General features: G+C 40.0%; 1 protein-coding gene across 8 annotated transcripts in view; it reads right to left on the bottom strand.

Annotated features, from left to right (window-relative positions):
* dnah9 (dynein, axonemal, heavy chain 9) overlaps positions 1-24,178 on the bottom strand; it is a 178,652-nt gene that overhangs the window by 137,839 nt on the left and 16,635 nt on the right. For all 8 annotated transcript variants that reach the window (XR_010924965.1, XM_067576794.1, XM_067576793.1 and 5 more), the window contains exons 15-32: positions 17,314-17,555; positions 17,035-17,170; positions 14,290-14,486; positions 13,862-14,124; positions 13,390-13,551; positions 12,982-13,204; positions 12,576-12,742; positions 10,273-10,416; positions 9,951-10,110; positions 7,711-7,866; positions 5,849-5,981; positions 5,464-5,741; positions 4,965-5,095; positions 4,711-4,837; positions 4,050-4,202; positions 3,430-3,555; positions 1,526-1,765; positions 1,146-1,306 (exon numbers count right to left, since the gene is read on the bottom strand). Coding sequence is in view for 7 of the 8 variants with exons in the window: in XM_067576794.1 (XP_067432895.1) it covers positions 1,146-1,306; positions 1,526-1,765; positions 3,430-3,555; positions 4,050-4,202; positions 4,711-4,837; positions 4,965-5,095; positions 5,464-5,741; positions 5,849-5,981; positions 7,711-7,866; positions 9,951-10,110; positions 10,273-10,416; positions 12,576-12,742; positions 12,982-13,204; positions 13,390-13,551; positions 13,862-14,124; positions 14,290-14,486; positions 17,035-17,170; positions 17,314-17,555 (3,199 nt within the window). In the remaining variant the exon portion in view is untranslated. The remainder of the gene's footprint in view (positions 1-1,145; positions 1,307-1,525; positions 1,766-3,429; positions 3,556-4,049; positions 4,203-4,710; positions 4,838-4,964; positions 5,096-5,463; positions 5,742-5,848; positions 5,982-7,710; positions 7,867-9,950; positions 10,111-10,272; positions 10,417-12,575; positions 12,743-12,981; positions 13,205-13,389; positions 13,552-13,861; positions 14,125-14,289; positions 14,487-17,034; positions 17,171-17,313; positions 17,556-24,178) is intronic.

Below are 24,178 nucleotides of genomic sequence, written 5' to 3'. Positions count from 1 at the left end.
TCAGGAATGATTAAATAGTGTGTTTGTCTTCTCTAGCAAAATTATTAGCATGTCCTGATAATTGTAGGTTTCAGCATTTCATTCTCTAACTACATTTTGTGATTTTCAGCTTGCATTAAAAAGCCCTGTTCACAAATAGCACATTCATGTGTAGTATTTCCCCTCTGTGTATAAGCTGGTCTAGGATGCTACTATATCAGATTTAAGGCTGACATTAGTGGCTCTGTCCTGCTCTTTATTAGATTTGGGGAAGTATACTCTCCAGCAACCCAAGCCAACCTCATTTACTGAGATAGCGTTACGCTTGCCAAACACATCGGTTAGTCCTCATCTTAAAAGCCTTTTAAAAGCATTACTCTTGTCATGTTGAAAGTGAAACATACACAAACATTTGAGTATAAATCTAACCTTGATTCAAGCATGGAAGCCAAGCAGCTATGAACAGGGTTCTGTAAGAATTGAATAAGACCTTGATCTTACATTTTTCCTTAGAGTCGGCCTGCAATACAAGAAGAATGCTGTTTCTTTATTTCCAAGTCCTCTACATGGATTATCAGCTGGTGAGGATGCTCAATATTCTTCAATATTTAAGCACAATATCATGTATGTAGTCAATATTGAACACTGAATATTTACAATACTTTTACAGGGTTCTTATTGTAAAACAAATCAGCGGAAAAATTCAAGAATCAGCTGGAAGAGTTTACAATAAACTCATGGCGCTAACGTTAGCTTAATTTGCTAGCTAGCTAGCTAGCTACAGCTGATGACATCTGTCAGTTTTCATTGCAGCTGGAAAAATTGACGGTTGCCAGCTACATATTAGAAGTTATTTTCGTTACCTTCTGTCCAAAATTAAGGACCCATTCTTTCAAAAATTACAAAAGATTTTGAATGGTAAAGAGAGAGAGAGAGAGACGGGGCTATACCCACCTCTTACTAATAGCCTCTTGATTGATGAAAATTGACAAAAAATCTTAATATGTGGTGAGAAATGTAGGCCTAGCAACAGTAACTAAGGAGGGCGGGGCTTAGTGAACAGTAATTGACATGGTTTCATCTATGAGTCAGGTCAAAAGCAATCATAATGTTTTCTTGCCTCTACATTGGAGCAAATGCAGAAATTGAGCGTGACACCTTCATACCTGTCTGTTAGAGGAGTGATGACTAATCGTGGTGTGTTGCCAAGGTATTCGTAGGAGTAGAGAAACTGGGCATCGCAGATATTTGCAAAACAGTGCTTGTCCTTCTCATCCCAACGATGTCTCAGCTGGGAAAGCCACACAAACGCCTGAGAGTTCTCCACCTTAAAAAAGGGAGTTAAAAAGAGAGTATCAAGGCTTGAAATAAAGCCCGAAATAATCTTTGCTTTTCCACCCTCTATTAGGTTAATGACATACCTTGTTTGAATATCTTGAGAGCATTACTCACTAGTAATATCCTCTCAAAAAATACTGCAGCAATCACCATGCCTGCATAGAAATGTATACAGTACAGATTTATCCACCGACTGTGCCCTCCTCACCTTCTGAGTGACCATCTTGGCCACCACGTCTCTGGCGTGGACGTCAATGGTGCAGATGGTCATGACCTTTTGCCGATCGCCTGGTGAAAGCTGGCCAATCAGCATGGAGATGAGGGTGTTGAGCTGAGACACCTGTTTCTTGTAGTACTCCTTCATAGCGTTGTCGTAGCCCTCCTCCAGACGGGCAAAGGCCATTCCCACATCAGATGTCCACCAGATCTGAGTGCAGGTCAGTGCCACCTGAATTGAGAATCAGAGACAATGAAAGAAATCACAGTCAGAGGAAGAAGAAAAGACTTTTCTGTATTTAAGCTTACTTAGATTCTCTCTGGTTGTTTATTTGTGTCAAATAAATGTGAAACAAATGGAGGAACTGAGACAACAAAGCGATATGAAGCATATGGACATATATAGTATGCATATGCACATATGCTGCATCCATAAAATTGCTTACACAGCTGTGTTTTCTCTTTATTTCTGTAAGGTGGGGAATTTGGATTAAGATGCAAAGGTAATATTTGTTAGCCAACTTTGTTTTTGCTGATCAGTGAGGAAAGTCAGTTTTAATGAACACTTGATAGGTTGAACAGGTTTTATGTGGTCCGGACGTGAATGGACATATATTTAAAATCACCTCTGTTCGGATAATCTTGTGTTTTCTTAAGAATAAAAAATAACTAGAAGGACGAGCTAGAACCTGCCTAATTCTCTTTCCACAATCAAGGGCATAATTTCAGCTCCGTCTTACTTTTTTAGAATCCTATTTTAGTCTTCTCCTCTTTGATTTTCTAACTAAAATTCTTTCTTCCTCTTTCTTTCTCTTACTGTCCAGCTGTCATGATCCACATGAGAGACGCTCTAAGTTGACAAAAATTCAAATCATTGGCTCATCTATGTTATTACCACACTCTGATATTAGTAAACTATATAAGCAGCACAGAATTCTTAGAAGACTTTTTTTGCCCCGGGTTTTGCCTCTTAGGCTACAAGCTGCCCTTTCCCTCTGATAGGCTGAGTTTACTGAGGCCATGAGCAGCTTGAGAGGAAGATCTGGACTCAAAGATGGAAAAAGTACAGTTATATTCTCTCATGTTTTTCAGCTAAAATAAATCATTTAATCTATATTTGATTCATTCAAATTTGGGTTTTAAGTTGGGTCAGTGAACTAATAATACAGTAATTTATATAGTATTTTTAATTCTTTTTTGGATCAATATTATTTATGGAGTGTGATCACCAATTTCATTGTAATGAATTATTTGCTATATTGATTTATTTATTTTTGTTCCAATAGCCCCCACTTCAGTGTCCCGGCACTGATGTCCAGTAGTGTATATATTTGTCTGGACATCACTACCACCTCACATGTTGATATTTGGTCAACACATCATCCTGCTTTTCATGGTTGAATCTGCGGTGGCACAAAATCTGACGGGTCACCAATTTTGGTGCAACACCGAGTCACAAGTGAACATTAAATCAGTTTTTAAATGGCTGCTCTCTATATGCTGAAACTTTCCACCATGTAGAACTGGTAACTATACTTTAGTCAGCAATGTCAGGCATATTTTGCCATTGGGCGCATCAAATTCTTAGTTTGAGAAAATTGTTAGTACTTCCAGGTAGAGATAAGCAGTCCATTATTACAAACACACATCCATGTTTGTTCTCACTCCCTACCACACTTTTTCCTCGCTGTTCAAAATACTCAACAGAGTCTGGCTGTGAACTGTGTATGCAAAGCATTAGTGAGCATGTGCACTGGATGGAAATATCTATGAGAGGCACAGATATATTTTTGGTAGCAATCCATCTGATGTTGGGTGAGGTGACTAATGGGGGAAAATCCCCAAAGTGAGTGTAGTCAGTTAAATCTATTCATATATCCCACTGAGCCCTCTTACCTGAGCTGGATAGTCAAACAGCCATTGTTCTCTGGGTTTGTCCTCATAGGCCGTCACTGCCTCGGTCATCTCATGGCGAACCGTGGAGCGCATGGTGTCCAGAACCCGGTTCAGCCAGACCTCCACCTTACACAAAAAACACAAAAACCAAAAGAAATACCTTTGAATACAAACTGAGAAAAACATTGCAATGTGTGTCACGTGAGCACCGACAGGCTCCCTTATCAATGGACCCTAATGAGGTCATTAATAAGCATTAGAGTGGAAGTGGAGTCAGGCAAATACTATGGGATGTAATGGAAAATTAATGGATTTATGGGCTTTGATATGCAAAACCCCAGGGGCAGTGACAGACTCAATTTTATTTGTCTTTTTTATTGTGGGTTGTCTACAAATATCTATATTTGATATATATTTTCTTCTATGTCTTTCCATTACAGAAATGTGCAGGTAAGTGAATTTCTCATCTATTACATTCATCTACAGATAGCCGTGGTGCCACTCTCACTAAGTCTAATGAAGACAAACATAATAAATGTCTTTAGCATTTAGCTCAACCTGCAGGCGTTTTGGTACCACAATTTTAGAGACATGAATAAAAGATTGCCGGTGTATTTTACCTGTCCAGTGCAGTCACAGGACTGATTAAAGGAGACATACTCCTCCTCTTTGCTGTACATGCCCAGACCAGTCTTTGAAGGATTCCCCTCTCCGTCTGCTTCAAATCGCATCTTAGCCATGTTGTCAAACAGCTTAGACAGATGCTTCTGGACCTGAGCAAACACACAGACACATTTCAGCTCGGGCTAAATTTACAGGCAGCTCACACTCTGACTGGTATTTCTTTGCCGCTGCACAAATAAATAACGTTTCATTACTGTTTTTCAGAGTTGTTAATAGAAGGGCAGGACCCATGTTCTGCTGCATGCCTGCTAACTTCCTCTTAGAGAGATTTAGTGGCAAGTTGTGCTTAACGGTGATTTATTTCTCCAAGGTTGAAATGCATAAGACAATGTCCTGATGATGGAGGAGAGAGCAGGCTGCTTAACTGTGAGCAACATTGCCCCTGTGTGGACACTCAGGGTACTACATAAAGACAACAGCAAAGTGAGCTAAATGGTGCAATGGAACACAGACTTCCAAAACTTCTTAAAAAGCAACTTGTAAGAAGTGCTGTGCATGTTGCACAAAGACAGACGCACAGCTTTTTTTCTGACTCTGAACAGACTGAACAGCATAAAAATTCATTGCCACCCCTCAGGCAAAAATTAGTGGAGCCACCTGGTGTGGGTTGGTCCCATTAGACAAGATGTCCAACAGATCAGCTGAAGAGATGAAGTAAAATCTCGGGAAGGCCAGACGCTTGGTGTCCAGGTACTCTGCCAGAGCTTTTTCACACAGAGACAGCCTGCAGAGAACAGAGTCAGTGTATGTGCATCCATGTGTAAGAAATATAAACCTTGTACAAGAGTGTGCCTCATAACAGACATACCGGAGTAGAAACAGAGAGCTTTTCATCTCGTCTGAACTCTCACCTGCTCTGAATGTCCTCCAGTTTGCCGAACAGGCCCGGCTTATTGGTGGCCTCCACTACGTTGGGCGTTTGATGCACGGCGTTTGCCAGCTCTTTGAAATCGGCATCAATCCCCTCGAAGCGCCTGGAGTCCTGCAGAGGATTTCACAAGGGAGCCCGGCCAGGGGATTTAAGTTCCCACAAGAGAGAGGGAGAATTAGAGGTTTAATAGCAAACATCTGGGCTTAAGCACAGCCCCAACATCATGGGAGCAATTAAAAAGTCGTGTAATCTCAGCTCCTAAACTAGCAGTGTGAGCTAATTAATGGATTCTTAATTAACAGCTATAACAGTCATGCTATCTGGGTTCATATGGCAACGACCTGCGCAGGTTAAGGCTGGCATTCATATGAGCATATGAGTAAGTGATGTATACCTGAAATACAGAGTTGTAATTAACTGTGTGTGTGAACGTGTATCTGATTCTATCTATACAGTGTGTGCAGGTAATTCTCTGTAACCTCGGGCAGCTGTGAACGGATATCCTCTGAGCCAATAAAAATGCTTTCCAGGTGGGTCCAAGTCCGCTGCACCTCGAACCAGATGGAGATGACCGAGTCGGCCACAGACAGCTTGCTCTGCCAAGAAGACACTTCGTCCAGGAAGTGGGCGATGTACTTGGACAACATGAGGTTCTGCAGCTGGACTTGGTTGTCCTCCAGCGTTTCGATCAGCTCCTCGTCTGAGCGCAGCAGGGGCACCTGGGTGCGGTGGTGGGGCTCATACTGGAACTGCATACCTGCGTGGGATCAGTATACACCATCAATAGGTCATAAACTCTAGACAGCAGGATGAAAAACTCTCATGTTGGAAGTCTGTTTGCAACTAACTGTAACCTTCCTGTACCTGTCCATGTGGAGTTGAGCTCAGAGAGGACTTTCTCCATCCCCATCTCTTTTACAGCCTTGTCCACAATCCCTCTCACTTCTTCTTCAAAGCAGTGCAGGTTCAGCTGCAGCAGGTCAGCCAGAGTGGTCTCCTGCTCTCACAAAATCACACCATTACTTTACCCACAGTTCATATAAGCTACATTATATCAATGGATGATATTAGTAACATATTACTGATTGCTGGTTTCAGTTTGTCAAGAATTAGCGTCTTTTATGCACAGAACCAGAAACCAGCCATTATAATCAAACAGAGCTGCAGTGCCAGAAGCTTCAGATTTGCTATTCTAGCACAACCTGCCCCACCTACAGGCAAGAAACTTAAGCGCTTCTGCAATATTGACACTTGTGCCAGACGTATTATAAATTTTAACAGAATTTCTAGAAAGTCAGCACAAGAAAATGTAAAGTAATGTGCGTTTCCATCCTCTATTGTTATGTGTATATTAGTTTATCTAATTTGCGCTAATTCTCCAGATGGTGTCATTAAACCATTGCCAGAGAAGTGGGCACAACCAGATGATGTGATTAAAAGAGTGGCAATCAAAATTCAGACGGTGGAAAACCAAAAGAAAAAAAAAAACACATGAGGGAAATATGGAATTTGTTTGTTTCATGTATTAAAGGAGGAACATTACAGTCTCCTCATTGTTCCACACAGATATGAGTTAAGAGTCACATGCCCCGTACTGCATATGTCATGATTTATTCACTACGTCTGTTTCCATTGCAATTTGTTATTTTGTTTTTATGCACTGATGCTACACTTTGGCTGTTTGAGGCGAATAAACACAAACAATGCATCAGTCAAATTTATGCGAATTAAACAAGACGAAAATTAGTTTTGCTTTAGGTCTGAACACAACATAACACTCACTGCCTGGAGGAGGCGAAATGTACAACTTTTACCACCCAACATTCATGGACTGCTAGTATGGTAAGTTACATGAATATGGACACGTAATATATGTATCAATAGACTCTTATTTTTTATAATTGGGGTAATTTTCAAAAAGAGTCTGTCGTACAAAACTGAAACTTTAAAAATATGTTTTTTCTCTACCTTCAAAGCAGTCTGGTGGTCCAACAATTTATTTTTTAATTTCATTTCATTTCAAGTTCATTGCAAGGATGTAACAATCAGAGTAGTCCATTTGTGATTATATATTATTATTTAATATCTTATTATTTAAGAGAAAGAGAACCCTTAAAAGAGGTGGGTGGTAAAATGAAACAGAAAACAGCTTTAACTCTCTTTGCCTCTAGGGTCGCATCTGCTGCCATAACTTTCCTTTCCTATAGATGGCTTAGATTACAAAGTGTAAAACTAGTCTGGAAATAACCAACATGCACCCCAATGTAGAAAATCTCTGGCCTGCTAAATGTGAATCAGTGAGTTTGTGAGTACATTACAAGCCAAGTTGTACAAGGTCCTTCATATCTAAAAAACAGATATCAAAGCAAGCCAATTTAGCCACTAGTGATACATTTCTGTACAAACTTAACAGCTGGTATGTACAAACTCTCATCTGATCTTCCTTCTGCAGTACAAACATGCCCAGTGAGGATGCAGATAGAGCGGGGGAAGAAAATAAGAAAATAATTGGAGAAACTGCCTTATGTATCTCCTCTTGAAGCTCTCCCTTAAATTATTGGCACATTAATAGCTCCACTGCTTGTTCCAGATACTAAAAATAAAAATTGCTGCAAGAGTGCAGTTCATAAATTCAAACTATTATAGAATACATTCACCTTAAGTCATGGCCAGACTTATATCAACACTATGTTCTTATTGCTTATCTGGAGTAATAAATTGGAAACCTGGTCCATGGTGAAGCGGACTCCAGTAGCAGCCATCAGCTGATGCCAGTGTCTGGCTCGAATGGCTGGGTTTTGGAGTTCTGCCACAGCCCGGAGGGAGATGAGGAGGTTCTTTACCCTACTGTCCAAACCTGTGAAGGCCTCCCACGCTCTAACCTACAGGAGACAAAAGCCAGGAATCAGTACAAGGGCTTTTGACAGGGACGAAGGAGCCTGAAGCTGCAACTCAATATTCTACTTTATTTATTCCAGCAAAGTTGACTAAGCCTCCAGTAATGCCCTGCTTCAAATTCATGCAGTTACACACATTTAGAGCTTTCTAGTAGCCATGCACAAGGGCATGTCACAGCTGGCTGCAACTGAAAGTAAAAACAGAGGGAAGTCATTGCTCTCCTTTCCTTCAAAAACTACTATTTTGCCCAAGAGCAAGCACTTGACCCCCCTTGGTTCTGGCTATGCTTTCTGTTCTCGCTCGGCACATAATGCTGTTTACAGTGATAATGGTGGCAGATTTACCAACTAAATTCTTAGTAATTTTTAAACAAAAGCAGTTTCTTTCAGAAATGACAACTGCTGCTGGCAGATTTTATCAGCTGTAGCTAGCTAGCAAATTAAGCTAACAATAGATGGCTCCATGAGTTGTTCAAAATCTATCTCTGGATCACTTTTTAATGCATTAAGATGACAGGTTTTAAAATGAGAATACTGTAAAAGGGGGTCTTAAATATGCACTTGATGGCTACATACATAATATCATGCTAAAGGCTAAAGCTGAACCTCCACCTGTTGACTTTCAAAATGGAAGACATGGAAATAGAGAAACAGCATTGTTCTTGTATCACAGTGAAGAGTTAATTAGTCCTGGTATTACAGTATAAGTATGATAACGACAAACGTAGGATGAGATTTCATTATAACATCACCATGTTTAGCTGCTTATATTCTGTTTTCATTTTTCGTCCACTTTAGAAGAGTAAAAGATTTTAGAATGATGAGTAACTGATGACTGATGGGTTTAGCAAACATAATTTTATCATTAGCTAGGGTTGCTGGAATGTAATCTTCCCGAAATCCAATAAAAGGCAGAACAGAGCTGCTAACATTAGCATAAACTCTAATATAGCAGCATTCTGTCTTCCACAGTGGGGAGATACAATGTGGATTTGTTAGTTTTAACCTGTAACACCACAAATGAATGCTGTTAGTTAATGATGTGCTTATTTGGAAGTAAAGCTCTACTTTTGAAGAGCTAAGTAGCTGGACATGCTAACGTTTATATCTTATGTTAGGGAAAAATAACACACTATTCACCCTTTCGTAACACTTTTACTCTTCTGTTTTTAATTTTGGTTGAGTTAGAAAAGAAGATACAACCTTCCACATTGCAAGTATGTGTCCTGCCACATGTACAACCAGTGTTGCCAACTATTTTCAGTGGGAAGTAGTTAAAGCCTGCTCGAAAAGTCGCTAGATGATGTCACACTAATTTGCATATCTGTGACACAAGATTTAAAGTAAGTTAAGTAAAAATGAAGTCAAAACTGATTCTAGCTACTATATCATGAGCAAATTGTTTTCAAGCAGTTAAATCCTCAAATATACATCTAAATCTACTTCTGATATTAAAAAACTGTTTTATGCAGGCTGTTGCATAGATAACTGAAGTATCATGAATAGAGAGACGATCCACACACTGGAATAAATTCACTATTGTTAACTCTGTCTATTGTGACAAAACTAAATGAAACTTAAATAGTCAAGTTAAATCATTTAGAATAAACACAAAGAAGAAGGAGTTCCATGATCAAACAATGGGGATCAGTGTTTGGTTGTTAGGTATGCACAGCTCATTCACGTCTCTGTCTGGCTGATGATTGTACTGCTGCTCTGTCCCACCCACTGAACAGAGCTACAGCCACATTAGCGCTCATTCACTGAGAAATACTGGTGACTCCTTCCAAAAAAAGCAGTTACGGTCTGCCCAAAAAAGTCGCCTTTCTCATAAAAAAAGGGGTCTCTTAAATGTCACCAAATCTAGCGAGCAAGTCGTTAAGTTGGCAACACTGTTTACACCGCTGGGGAACAATCACTGTTCAAGGCAGAACTTAAGCAAACCATCAGTATTCATGATTCATTTTTCCTATCCACTTTTTCCCAGCCTCGTACCCTTTCCAACCTGTATACTACGTTCCCCATCCTATTATCCTCCCAACCCTATTTTCCCCTCTCTCTTCCCTCACCTCTTTATCCAGCCCCCGAATATCTTTAGAGAAGCGTTTGCACTCCAGCTCCATGCCCTCCACATGGATCTCTCTCCAGGGAGTTGTCTTCCATGCCGCCATGCTGGATTCCACCACGGTGATCATGTCCCACAGCTCCTTCAGCAGGCCCACCTCACGCCTCAGGGATAAAGGAGAGGAGAAAAAGTGACTTATACCACCTGAAAATGGCAACTCTTCAGATTCAGACTGTGTGTAAAAGAGCATCTCTGTTACAATGGCTCATTAGTTTCGAATTTGGCACGGGTTTGTGGGATTTTCTCCCTCCAGCATCGCGCATTACCTGCATTGTCGGAGCTGTTTGTACTCGGAGACGGTGACCTCGAACAGGCTGGCAGACTCCAGCAGGGAGGCCATCACTGCCTCCCGCTCCTGGATCTGCCGGTGGAATGTGTCCAACATCTGGCAGGGGTTCTCGCTGTCAAACCTGGACGAATGCATGAGCGCACATGTACACACGGGCACTCATCAGAACACACACACACACACACATTTACAAAAGCCCAGTATAAATCAGGCTGTGTTTTGGTAATGAAGGGCTGCATTAGTGCCAAGCCTGACTTGGCTGCAATATAACCAGACCAGAGTCTCCAGTGCTAACTGCACACTGTGACAATTAACGATGACTTCCATGACATTAATGGGAAAATAATCACCAGGTTATTAAGAGACCAATTACACACATAACTAATCTGACAATTAGACATTATGACAAAGCATCTCTACCTATGAATTAATTATCATTACGTTAAGATTCAATTAGCCTTGTCGGATGTGAGAGCCTCAAGATAACACTTTTCTATTATCAAATGAGAAAGCTGGGAAAGGTGACATTCTTATCTTTTCGAAGGTTCTCGGTGAACTTGGCAACAAGGAAAAAGATAAACAGTAATTGGTGTTGCCTTCACTGACTGTGTGAAAAATTCAAACCAAACTGGGACACATATTTTATCTAAATATGAACTATAAATTGAGTATATTTATAATTATATCATATTTATCATATTTATTAATGAATTGTATTTATTTGTAAATAGTTTTTCACTCTCAATGAGTAAATGAGCTACAGCTTGTGGCTGAAACATCTTAATGAATGTATAGTATCTGCAAAGTTGAAAAATATTCATACTTCACTGACAACATATTTCATCTGTTTTCCTTTCAATATTAGCTCTTGCTATACAATATCTGCTTGAAGCAAGTAAAGCATGATTAACTTTTTATGGTTATGTTTAGGAAACTCAAAGCACTTATAGTAGTTAAGGTTAAGGGACTACCGTGGTTTTGGTTTAATACTGAAGAAGTCAACAGTTTCCTTTACATTGACTGTACATAAAGATGGAAAATGCATCTCCACTTCCTACCACTATGCAAAAGTGGAACAAAAATATCTTGTTTCTGGGAGCTGCCATCTTGCTTGTGTGACGCCATTTGCAACCAGAGTCTGCACAGTAGAGTCAGAGGGTGGGATGCCCCCCTAGCCGTCCCGCTGTCTGACAGAGGTTTGAGAGCAGCTGTCACAGCTGTCAATCATGATGTCACACCCCCTTTTTATTATTTCTTATCGTCAAATAACTAATTAAAAACAAACTTATCAGAAAAATGAGCACTTGAACATCAGTATGATAAGAACAACCTAAAATGACAGAAACCATCTTTGGGAAAAATTTATTTGACATGTGCTTTTTTTGGTTTGGTTCATGTTCTATCTGCTAATATATAGGGGGCGGGACTTATGACTTATACTGCAGTCTGCCACCAGGGGGCGATCGAGATGCTTAGGCTTCACTTTTGGGGAGCTGTCATGACGTCCATATTTACATACAGTCAATGGTCCTGTAGCCCGAGACCAGAAGTATTTACTTCTGGTCTTTACTTAATAAATAAGCTTAACATTTAAAGGGACACTCCAGCAATTTAGTATGACTTTTACATAAAGTCAGGGGACTCACAGGAGACAGAATACAAACAAGAAAAGTCAAAAATAAAGCAGCACAGGCAGAGATATTAGATATTAGATATTATTAGTCTGCCGTATAGGTCAAACTCTGAATTCCTCCAGAGCCAAAGAAAACATTATACCACTGTTCACAGGATGAGTAGAACTCCTAATGACAACGACACTAGCCTTTATCTGTATGGAGTGTGGATATGGAGTGTCCCTTTAACAAAAACCATAATCTGTCCCTAATATTACCCAAAGTGCCTTTTATTGCCTAAACCTAACCACATGCAGGACTCAAGATGCTAACCCCGTCTCTGCTGTCAAAGTCTACACCACCCACCCCAAATTATGTGTGGTAAAAAAACAGCACTTTGTTCTTTGGAATAAATGTTGCCAGGGCAGTTCCTTCAACCACAAACCATATTTGGCAAAACAAATTAGTATAAATACATAAGATTCTTTTGTCAAACTATATTACACTGCCTTATCCATCATTCCGTAACTGCTAACACACCAGTTATGGAAATAATTTAATTCTAATTCAAAACTAAAGTGTTTATATACTGCTTATAAATGCAAATGGGGGGATTAAAGTGTTACCAATCAAACTACTTGCTAAAAAGATTAAATAAGTATTCTACCTGAAGGGCCCGTTGTTGCGAAAGTGCTCCCTGAAGGTGTGTTGCTCCACATCGAACGAAGCGCACTTCCGACGCAAGCTTGCTACCTCGATGGCCTGCAGTGGCGCCACCTGCTGTTTGACTAACACCGCCTGCTTTTTCACATTAGTCCATTTTTCTGGCAACTCCTGGAGATTCATAGACAGATAGATAAACAGATAGATATAAAGAAAGTGAGATAAACAGGAGGAGAGAAAAGCAAGGAGCAGAAGTGACAGATGATAAATTGCCAGGAGGAAGAGCGAGGAACAGAGGTGGGTGATTGGAATGCAAAGAAAAAAGAAGAGAAATGGCTGTCTCAGCTAAAAGAAAAAAACAAAGGATATGTGCTGCAAATAATCTGAACTGACTGAACATGAGTCCTTACTTCTAACTGTTTGTAGACCACATCAGGCAACTCCTGCTCATAGACCTTCAGCAGAGTGATGGTTTGCTGCAGGGGTTCAAACATGGCATCTGTAGTGTTTTGTCTCTCTTTCACAGCCAGCAGGTGACCCATGACAGCCACCAGGCCACCGTAGTCACCCTCCTCAACCCGCTGGCCCAGGCCGGCCTCAGCCACACTGACAAACTTCTCCAGATCTGACAGGCTGGGGATAAATGACCATGATCATTAAAGGGGCACTCCATCATGATCACTTTACCTGCCATGAACAGCACCGCTCAGGCAGAGACTCCAGTTTTATAATGTCCTCTGAGACTTAAGAGGGTGAAAGTTTAAAAATGTATAAAGGTGTTGAGTTTTACCACACAGGAATGGTCAGAGGTACTTCACCTGTTGGTTACATGGTCTATGAGGTGCTGTTTGAACATGTAGCTCCATTTTTTGATGATGTTGAGCAGGGCACTCTTCATGTTGCGGCCGTCCACCCTCATCCACCCGTGGAACACATGCACTGGTTCCAGATCCTGTGCTTCCTCATAGATCTTCTCATACCTAAAGCATATGGATTTAGACAACACATGCATGCGTGTGTATCATATGTGGTCAGTACGCAGTCGATTTAGCAATGAACAATTCCACCCTGACGGGATTTTTTCCTCATTTCCTGTATTTCTTCCGTATTTTACATCAGTTTTCTTTGATTTCTTCTAGTGTTTTTTAATACATAATGACCTGTTATTTTTCCTTTATCCCTAAATACCCTCAACCTAAACTTAACCTTAATTCTAATCTTAACTCAAAACCTAATGCCTAGTCTTAAACCAACCTTTTAAAGAAGAGATGAACACTAAAATTAACCCACCCGTCCACCTGCTCCCTAAAGTTGTCCAGTGTCGGCGGGCTCTCTGGGACGCCGTCATCAGCATAAACCTCCATCTCCTGGCTTGTCAGAACATGGCCATACAGGAGGAACTGACGCATGAACTCTTTCCTGTCATCCACGTACAGGTAGCTGTAGCACTCCAGAGAGTTGCGGAACTCGCAGCACGTTGCCATGACGCCCTGCACGCGATCCATGAGGAGGTGGCGCATGTCTGCCAGGTCGGCCATGTCCTCCATGTCAGTCTGAGGGGAAAGGGAAGCGAATTCAAAGCATTTTGACAATATTCTTAATCATGTGGCATGTAGAATATCAGGTGGAAGCTCACTGCAGTGAGAGAAATTTAGGATATTGCAAGTGAAATAGAATTAAAAGGTATGGTGTTTGGATCTGCATCGAACCTACAATACCTGGTAGTGGGGGAAGGGGCTGTGCTGGGCAAGGCGCGGCACCAGTGAGGAGATTCGGAACACATCATTGATGAGACTTTCCACCAGCTCAAAGAAACTGTCTCCTGTCCCAAAGTCCAGAGAGGGAGTGAACACCATGTCAGGAACCTTTAGATCCAATTGAGCCTCGAACAGAGGCGCTGCAACCGCTCTTTGGTCTGGGCCAAAGAAGAAGGATTGGTTAAGATTGCTTAGTAGCACACAGCTAATGAGTCAAATTTCACCTTGACAATGTTGCAAAAGATTCAATCAGTTAAGACTGAATTTTCAGTGTGGTCAAAACTTTCACTAAATGTTCCCCAAACTAAAATGGAGAAAAAGAAAATGAAGAAAGAGAACAAATAGGAGGTGAATAGTAACAACCAATCAAAAACTGGAGCAAAATCTCAAACACCTGAGACAATTACAACCTCAACAACTGATAAAAAAACATCCCTAAAATGGGGAAAATTTATATCAGTAACTGATATAATACAAATGAAAACAGAAATGAATAAATACATTTCAATTTTCTTTTATATTGTGAATCTGATGCCTAAGGAAGGTCTTTGACTGTATCTCTGATATCATTTACCTATGGTATTTGCAAGTTAGTCAAGGGCCTACTTGTGTGATGAATTTCTGATAACTGACAGTGCACTGCAGGAGTGTGGAGGTTTATCAGAGTTCACTGGGAAACGCTTGATTAATGAGGTCATCTTGTGGCTTGCACAAATATAATACTACATGGCTTAATCATGCTCATATTGTATATTTGTTGGTTTTATTTAATTCCACACATAATGAGGAAATGAGTTGGATCAACCATATATAAAGTATTACGCTTACATTCATGTATTGGTGAAAAAAGCACAGAACCTGAGATGAGATTAATAAAGATATTAAATTGAGTTATCTAAAGGCACATGGGTGTACTGTAATAAATGAGACATTAAATATTATTTTGAGAGTTTTCTGCCAAAAAGTTTAAGGAAGGAACTCTATCAAAATCATTGATAAAAGGATATGACATTTATGGCAATATTCATGTATCAGATATTCAATACTATTCTTATCAATGTCATCAAGAAATACAGAGTTCTAATATTAAGTGATCTGTGGAGGTTCTGTTATAACTATTTATATTCACACTGAATCCAACCTGTCATAAACTTCACCTTCACATTGATAACTGTAGGTCACAAAACCAGCTTATGGACGCATTACCGCCAGCCACTGGACTGGTAAGGTGTGATAGACTGTAATGAATTATGGAATACACTTGGCTCTGAATACCACTTTGAAGGAGTGTGAAGAGTGAAGAAGTGTGCATCATTTGTATTATTATTTGTATTATTAGTGTGCATTATTTGTATTATGTGTTGGCATTTTTCAGACACTGGACACACTACCACACCACATGTGGACATGCACTTAAGTGCTGCAGACGGCAAGTGTGGGTGTTGGGATGGACATTTACTGTACTATAGATGCCCCTGTTGATCAAAAAATACATAACTTTGGTTAAAAATGCTTTTTTTACTGATAGAACATAAGGGCATATTGCATAGAAGTCTTTCATTTCCCATGTACAGTAGGTATTAATATGCTGTAAGTAGTAAGTTACACACCAGTGAAACACCAGAGCCAAGAATAAAAAGTATAAACAGGTTAACATGATAATATTCATCTATTCAGTTTATCTTGTATAAGAACATAGGAGGTATTTGTGTTTTGGTTTTCAATAATTTCATGTTTCCAGTAATTTTAGGGATTCTTTCTATAGTGCTAGAAAATGTGCAAAATATATCATCCTAGCCAAGATCTGGACATAATATAATTATCCAGAAGTATTCTTGAATTCATTGATTCAGAATATTGAATGAGACATCCACCAAACTGCATCTAAGGGAGCTACAGTGTGCAGACCTTCATCATTCTTTTTTACATTGTTTCTTTGGTCCACCTGTTTGATGTTTGTTGGATGTGTGTGTCTACTACACTTTCGGTTGTTTGTTTGGTTGTCTGTCTGTGGCATTTTGACACAAAAATATAATTTTTCAAGCCAAATATTTGTTTCAAATTTCTCTGAATGGATAAAAACGGTTTCATTTCATTTCACAAGGGTAGGCCTGTTTCGAGGGCTAAACAAAAGACTGTAGGTAGTGAAGAACTGAGGTTGAGGGGACCTGCTCTTATCATAGCTGCCCCTGATATATTTGCAGGTCAGTTCACTCAGTTCAGAACCCTCCTAATCACAAAAGACTATTTGAGCTGACAGAAGGAGGAGGAGAGGGAGGAGAAGACGATCAAGGAAAAGTGAGAGAAAAAGGAGAAGGATTGGACACAGTAGCAGCAGCCTGGCAATAATCCAACACATCTTGAACGACATCCCAGTCCATCTAAACTGGTTGACAAAACTCATGCCAGCAAGCAAGTCTGGAACTATTTCATGTCCACAGCCAATAAAGGCGGACACCCCATTGACATCAAAATCCCTGAGGACGTGTTCCTAAGAAGCCGTCCAAGTCAGCAGGCTGGCAGGACGGATAATGTTTTTGGTTTATGGTGGAATAGGAGTAGCACTGCTGAAATTTTTGATATTGCACTTATATTGCACAGTAGTAAACCAACAACATCACTAGAATGCTACACATAGCCAGTGTCAGGGTTTTTTTGGTGTTTGATTTGTCTATGAATCAAGGGTTTTGTTTGTGAACGTCCTACCAGTGTTATCCAGGAAGAACTTGAGAGAGCACTCTATGCTGTTGAATAGGCCATCTATGATCATGTCGTCAATGTACTCCACATAGGCCTTCCACTCCTCAGAGGACGGCTTGGCTTTGAACAGCTCCTGATTGTTCTGAGAACATGACAAGGCATGACACCCTTACTGAATACTGAAATCACTGACGTCACAGTAACCTCACAGAATGATGAAATGCGAGTGAAACTTAAAGCCAATTCGACATTTCACATGACCACTAGAAAACATCTTTTAACTACCTTAAGCAGAAAGTGGATCTTTTCTCCAGACGACCGTATCAAACTGTAAAACCTGTCCAGCCTCTCAGCCTGGTCCTCCAGACTGAGCAGCGAGTCTTTTTTGCCCTCCTTCCTGTCGAACATGGGGCAGGCCCAGGACCTCATGCAGCTCTGGATCCCCTCCACATTGTCTTTGGTCCTCTGCAGTCGGCTCTCTAGGTCACAGACAGAGTCTCGCACCTCTTGGATATACTCCCAAATGCCTAGAAAGGGATGGATGATAGACAGGTGTGGTTGAAAGGTCAAAAAGAAATAATCGGAGTTAGCATGTGTGACTAAAATAATGGAATCTTCAAGAAAAAGTTCAAGATCAGATCTCTTGTAAGTCATTTTAATGTTATTTTAGTTTAATGTTATTTTATTCAGCATCACTCACCCTCTAGTCAGTTAGTACTTTCCCCATGCACAGTGCACTAGTGACCCTGTTGTGATTTATCCAAGGTATAATTATGTACAGTATATAATATGGATGGATGTCTTTCAGTGCTCTGCAGTTCACTTATTGTTCACCACGGAGCAAGCACTGTTCTTTAAAGGTGATACCTATTCATCAAAAATGCTTGGATTGGTCCAGATTTAACCTCTTCCACTCCCCAAGGACGCTGGCATCTGTGGGTGACATTACTGTCTTTCAGAGGCTGTAGCGGGTTCAGTTATAAAGCTATAGTCAAGATATTGGTATCATATGAAACTAAGTAACCTAAGGAATCCATTACCAACCATGTCATGCTAGCTTGTTGGGAAGGGGGCTAAATAACGCTCCAAAGTTAGGCTAAATTTTGGCGAGGGAAAAACTGGCATGGTCATTTCAAAGGGGTCCCTTGACCTCTCACCTCAAGATATCTGAATAAAAATGGGATCAATGGTTACCCACAAGTCTTGGTGTATTAATTGGTATTTTGACCATTTTTATGAATTCTTGAGTGGTCAAAAATGGTTAAATTTTGCACCAAATCTGTGTATCAAATGGTATCAACCCAAAAATTGCTGCAACAACTTATGAGATATAATTGAGCATGTGAATGGCGTTTATATACTTCCATCATAATGTTCTAAGCCCTTTTACACTCTAAAAGTTTCAAAATTTAAATAGGTGCCCAACCAAAAGACAAAATTCATTACAGATTTATTACTAGAAAAACTTGGCACACAGTACTGAGTTGCATCTCACATTAATCTTCAGGCTCCCAACTTTCAGATGATGTATACCACTTCTATGTGGCATATACTGTTGCTACTGTTACTGCTATCGCCCCCTAAACATCCCCTGTCCCCCTGAGAAATGGGTCTTTGGTAGGGGGGCGGGAGTGGAAGAAGTTAAAGCTAATGCTATATAGATAAATATATCTGCAATAAACTGCTATTGGCTGATATATCAGAACAAACAGGGATTTTGTTCTAAAAAGGCTGTAACTATCGAAGAAACCAACTTGATTTGTCTAACTTGGACTCCTGAAGCCTCTATATGTGTGCCAATAAGTAACAAGAAACTACAGTATAGCAATGCCAAAGATGTTTGAAGTGATTTAGAGACAGTAAGGCCATTACATTTGTCCAAACAGAGAACACTGACAAGTTTATTCTTCAAATGTAAAATGTGACACTCTGTAAATATCTTGGTCATATCTTTGTATGGCTATCAAGCTTTTTAGCCACATAAGAAACGTAGCTCTATGGATGGTACTTATCAATCTATTGGTCAAACAGTCCGTCCACCACTTTGAAATATCCACCAGACTGAAATATCTCAACTATTGGAAAGATGGCCGTGAAATTTTGGTAAACACATTCATGTTCCCTAGAGGATGAACTGTAATACATTTGGGGATCTATTAACTTTTCCTCTAACACCATCATCTAGTCAAAATGCTAATTTGTCCAAAAGTTTATGACCAAATACCTGCAAAAGTAATAACATTCCCATCAGCTTCCACTGTACTTGTTCTATTTTGTACTGGTTTACTCCTATGATGATCTCTGCACTCACCGCCCAATCAGGAGGTAGCAACTGCGCAGCATCCTCCCACTATAACACCCCAGCATCTCCGCTACATGTTTCCTTTAGAAAGTCAGCAACAAACTGGGGCCAGCTGGGCTTGTGGTTATAGGGCCTCATAAGCTGCCATTCCCTTATTCGCCTCACCTCAGGAGGAAAGGGAGACACCCCCTCCGACCCAGGTGGGGTGCCTTGCATGGCTATCAGTGCTAACGTATGAAACAACCTGTGTGTCAGAGTGTGTAGTGCTAGGATAACTGCTCTGTAGGGCGATGTAATAAGCAGGGCAACACCCTTGCTGTCTCCAGCCAGAGACAGTGGCATGAACAGGCCCAACACCCGCAACGGGGAGGCAGGAATGGCTGGGCAGGCACAGGATGGCTTGTTCTGGCAGTGGACCTTTCACGGGACCTCTACATGGAGTGGCGACCCAGCGATGCCTCTGCTGCTGGCAAGGAGGAGGCTGCTGGAGGTGGAGAACCCAGCTGCTCCAACACCTTCCGGACCATTTCCAACCAGTCAATCATGACCTGGGCCAAACAGGGATTCGGTGGGGAGCAGGAAGTTCAAGAGCAGGCATCGTTCACGCTTCTTCAGGGTGGACAGGCCCAGCCAGAGGTGGCTGTGGCCTACCTGAGTGGCACACATGGCGCACATAAGCACTTTTAGCGGATGTACATTGACAGGGTGCAATTGCTCCAAAGGATTACACTACATCTCTTTTTGCGACTGCTGGCTGAAGCACTCTTGCTCAATACTGGACCAGTTTCAAAAATTGTTGTCCCCATTAGTCAGTTAGACAAAAAAATGATGTGAAAATAGGGTCCAGGTTGAAAAATCCTTAAGTTTCCCCTAAAGAACTGTTGTAGTTGTGATTTTACTCTCAGCACTACAAAATCCTGGGGCTGTTTCACAAAATTCGCAACATGCAAGCTGCAAGTTGCAACATGAGATACATTTTCTCTCGAGTTAATTTTGACTCGTTTAATCAAAAGAAACATCGGACTTGAGACCCATGAATAAGCATGCGAGAGGAACTGCAGGACTCAAATGTATCTGCAATTTGAGAGTTACAATAATTTGTGAAATGGTTTATTAGCATTATTCTTACTTTCTTGTTTTGATTTGAAGGAATGGATCATATATCATTGTAGATTTTGTTTAATTGACTATATACACTCTGTAACTCGAACTGAGAAAGCACATACATAGTGTATGAGTCTTATCTCCCAGTTTTGATAAAATCACAATATGTTTGCACGCAACACTGATGTATCCCTGTATACATGATTTACATGCAACGGTGTGAAAAAATGCAGGGTTAAAAAAAATAAGAGGTAGCTAGCAGTTTTAATTAATAATATGACAGCAAGCAGCATCAGCCTCCAATGGTGTCCCCCACAGAGTCTGCCTGCAGTCTCCTCTCAGCAGTGTTTAGTGCAAGCAGTGGCTTTTTTTGACGATGAAATGCAGCCATATGCAACAGTGTAACAGACTTTTAAATGTAAACTGAAATTAATTACAAAAACTAGAGCTCTAAAAGTACATGATACATGGATCAATGACAAAATACATGTGAACATGATGTCATCAGCCCCAAAATAGAATGAATGCTGTTTCCCTACATTAGGGAAATTTACTTCAAAAAGAGATGAATATATACGGAAAAAATACCTATGCACTTTCATTAAAATAAATCTACAGCAGACAAAAATCTCCCACAAGCTTCCCATATAGTAAGTAGTCATATGCACACACACATACACACAGCACAACATGAAGCAGATAAGTCTGTCTGCAGGGGGACTGTGAGTCTGTCCGCACAGACAGCTGAGTGTGTTGGCTTGTACCTTAAACACTCTTTTCATTTCAGCTGCATTCTTCTGGGAATCCTAGAGTGGAAGAAAACTAACAATGTGCCTGCCAGCACTGTGTCAATCAAAGCTTGTCAATGATTGAACACCTATTCTTATTTTATATGGTTTTCAAAATGCAAAGCTTCTCTGTTGATGTTACATGTCACTGCAGCCTACTCTGCCCTAGAAATGACAAGGATGAGACCAAACAGGAAAGAGGAAGACAGAATATTTCAGCATCTCTGACTTTTCATCCAAATAAATATCTGCTGTATTGCTATTTGAAATCATATGGTTTACTATAATACAGCATACACACATACTGTATAAATACATTTCAGATAGTTTTTACATTTGCTGTTCTTTCCTTATCAAAAATCTCTGGTACACAGGAAGTGGCATGTATATGTATCTGGTTACAGCAACCATATTTTGGGTACTGTAGGAAGAAGGCACAGTGACCACCACCTGACTGAGCAAACAAACAGCTACAATTTTTCATCCTCAGTAAATCAAACTTCACCAACAGAATGAGGACAGACGTCACAGAGCTGGACTTAGTATCTACTTGACTGCTTAGCAATCAGGGAAAAAAGAATTACAGAACAACGAAATTATAAAACAACAAAGAACCTGAACTTAAAGGTCAGGGACACTTTTAACAGTCCCCCTTATACCCTGAATAGACCCCAGAACATCCTGTCAACAGTTAATGAAGATTTACAGTGAGATCTGTGGATTATCTTGCATGGCCTAGATCCTCCTGCAGGAACAACTCAGATGAGCAGATTCGTTCTTAAGTGGCATGTACAAGTATCATAACAGAATTTATTGCATTCACCAATTTTCTTGCATTTAGAATTTTGTCTTTCTCATGAACAAAACGCACAAGTGATCCAGGCCTGTTCTATGAGTGATGCATATAGTACGCCTTTCTTCAAAGGGGAAAAATACTAAAAGAGCAATTTCACTGCTGGAAAAAGGGACATTTTAAATTAGCAGGTCTATGTACTCTTACAGTGCAATTATTTTTAAAAAGTAGTGCTCTACCACTGGAGATAACTGAGAGAAAGGTTGTGGTTCCCTATTGCTCAAAGGGGGAAAATCCTATAAAAACCAGAATGCACAGCGCACTGTGCAATCCAAAGGCACTTTCAGACCACTCATTTTTGTTTGTGTTTGGACATTTGTATAATTGTTACTGATGATGTGATGGCTTGTACAGTGTCTACAACTGCTTCAACAATTAACAATGTTTAATGCTTTATTTATGTCTCTGTGTGGTTCTTGAGCAACAATTAAAAATTTCCACAACAATCCTGACACCAACATCCAAATGTATGTGGATGACACTGTAATTTATGTACATGGTAGCAGTATGACACAAGTTGCTAATGACCTCACAAATTCCATTGCTCATGTAACAGCATGGTTAAAGCAAGCCATTTGCAACTAAATGTGTCAGCATGCATGATTTTCACCAAGACAAACAGTTATAGTGTAGAGCCAGATGTCTTTGTATCGGGGAGAGGCTACAGGTTGTATCTGAATACAAGTACCTCAGAGTTCTGATTGATTCCAAACTTTCTTTCAAGGCTCGGATGAAAAAGATCTGTAACTGGGTCAAATTCAAGCTTTCAAATTTCAGATCCATTTGAGATTACATGTCAACCGAGATGTACATGCATTCTATGGTCATTTCCCACATCACTTACTGTTTGACAACCTGATCACAGGCCAGCACTAACCATTACAGTCTTTGTATAAACGAACATTTAAAATCCTTGACAAGAAATCGGTACATTTTCATTATTGCCCAATATTAAAAAAATATAATTTGCTGAGTTGTGAAAACATAATTGTAGATGTCTGTCTTATGTACAAGATTATATATGGCTTGATTTCTCAGAAAGTTTGTCAACATAGGAACAACAGCATATCGGTTCACAAGAGGTGCAGCAAGAGGGGAATGCATTATCTCACTCAGAAAAAGTGCTTTCAGTCAGTCTGCATTCTTTGTTAAAGCTGCACTAGAATGGAATTCCATCCTAGCAACTATTAGAGAACTGGACACATACGGTTTATTTAGATCTCATTTAAAGAAAAGGTTCATTAGTAGTTAGCTCTGTCAGCACTAAAACTCAATTGCATTGTCTGTGCTGAACTTCCCTTGCTGGCTGCTGTCACCTGTCACTATCTTGCTATTGCCAGTCTGCCCTCGTGTACCTGCATGCATATCTCATTGTGGTTTTGCCTCTACTGTGTCAGATTCATTTATGTATTTTATATACTGTGCATGCAATTTGTGTCTGTGCTTCTGCTTTGCATGTTTCAATCAGTGTCTAACAATGCAGCACAATGTGGTCTTATTCAGTCCATATTTGTATTAACGTTAATATCTCTCATTTTATTGTTTTGAATGTCGTATATTATGAGCCTCTGTGTTGCATGTTTTAAATAGTACCTGACAATGTAGTATAAGGGTGCCCTGAATGATGTTTTTTATTAACATTAATATTCTCTTTTCTTTTTATTATTGTTTAGCATGCTTATAAATGATCTCAATAACTTTGTAATTCCAATCTTATATTCTGTTTTTATGGTGAGTGTATCATCTGTCCAGGGACTACAGATGAAAAATAGCCTCTTGGCCAACTCTGGCACATTTACAGCAATGTTTATTAATGTGCACTGTCCCTGTTAAATAAACCAACAAATAAATGAAATAAAGAAATAAATTAAATTTGCTGCATTACTGCTGGTTTCTGACAGGAGGACTTTAAGCTCCCACTGTTTGAAGTTCTTCTTTTTACTATTGGATAACATTTCTTTGTGAATAAAACTTCCCCACAAATTGAGCAAAACAGGTAGTCATATATTGCAATTTGGGGGATTACATTCAAGACCAACTCTTGCACACCTAGTTATGCACAGGTGGCATTCATCAAGTTGAGATGAGCAATTTATAACAAGT

The sequence above is a fragment of the Thunnus thynnus genome, chromosome 20 (assembly GCF_963924715.1).
Source record: "Thunnus thynnus chromosome 20, fThuThy2.1, whole genome shotgun sequence".
Classification (NCBI taxonomy): Eukaryota; Metazoa; Chordata; class Actinopteri; order Scombriformes; family Scombridae; genus Thunnus; species Thunnus thynnus.
Note: the sequence above shows the minus strand (reverse complement) of the source record. Positions and strands in the feature narration are given on the sequence as shown.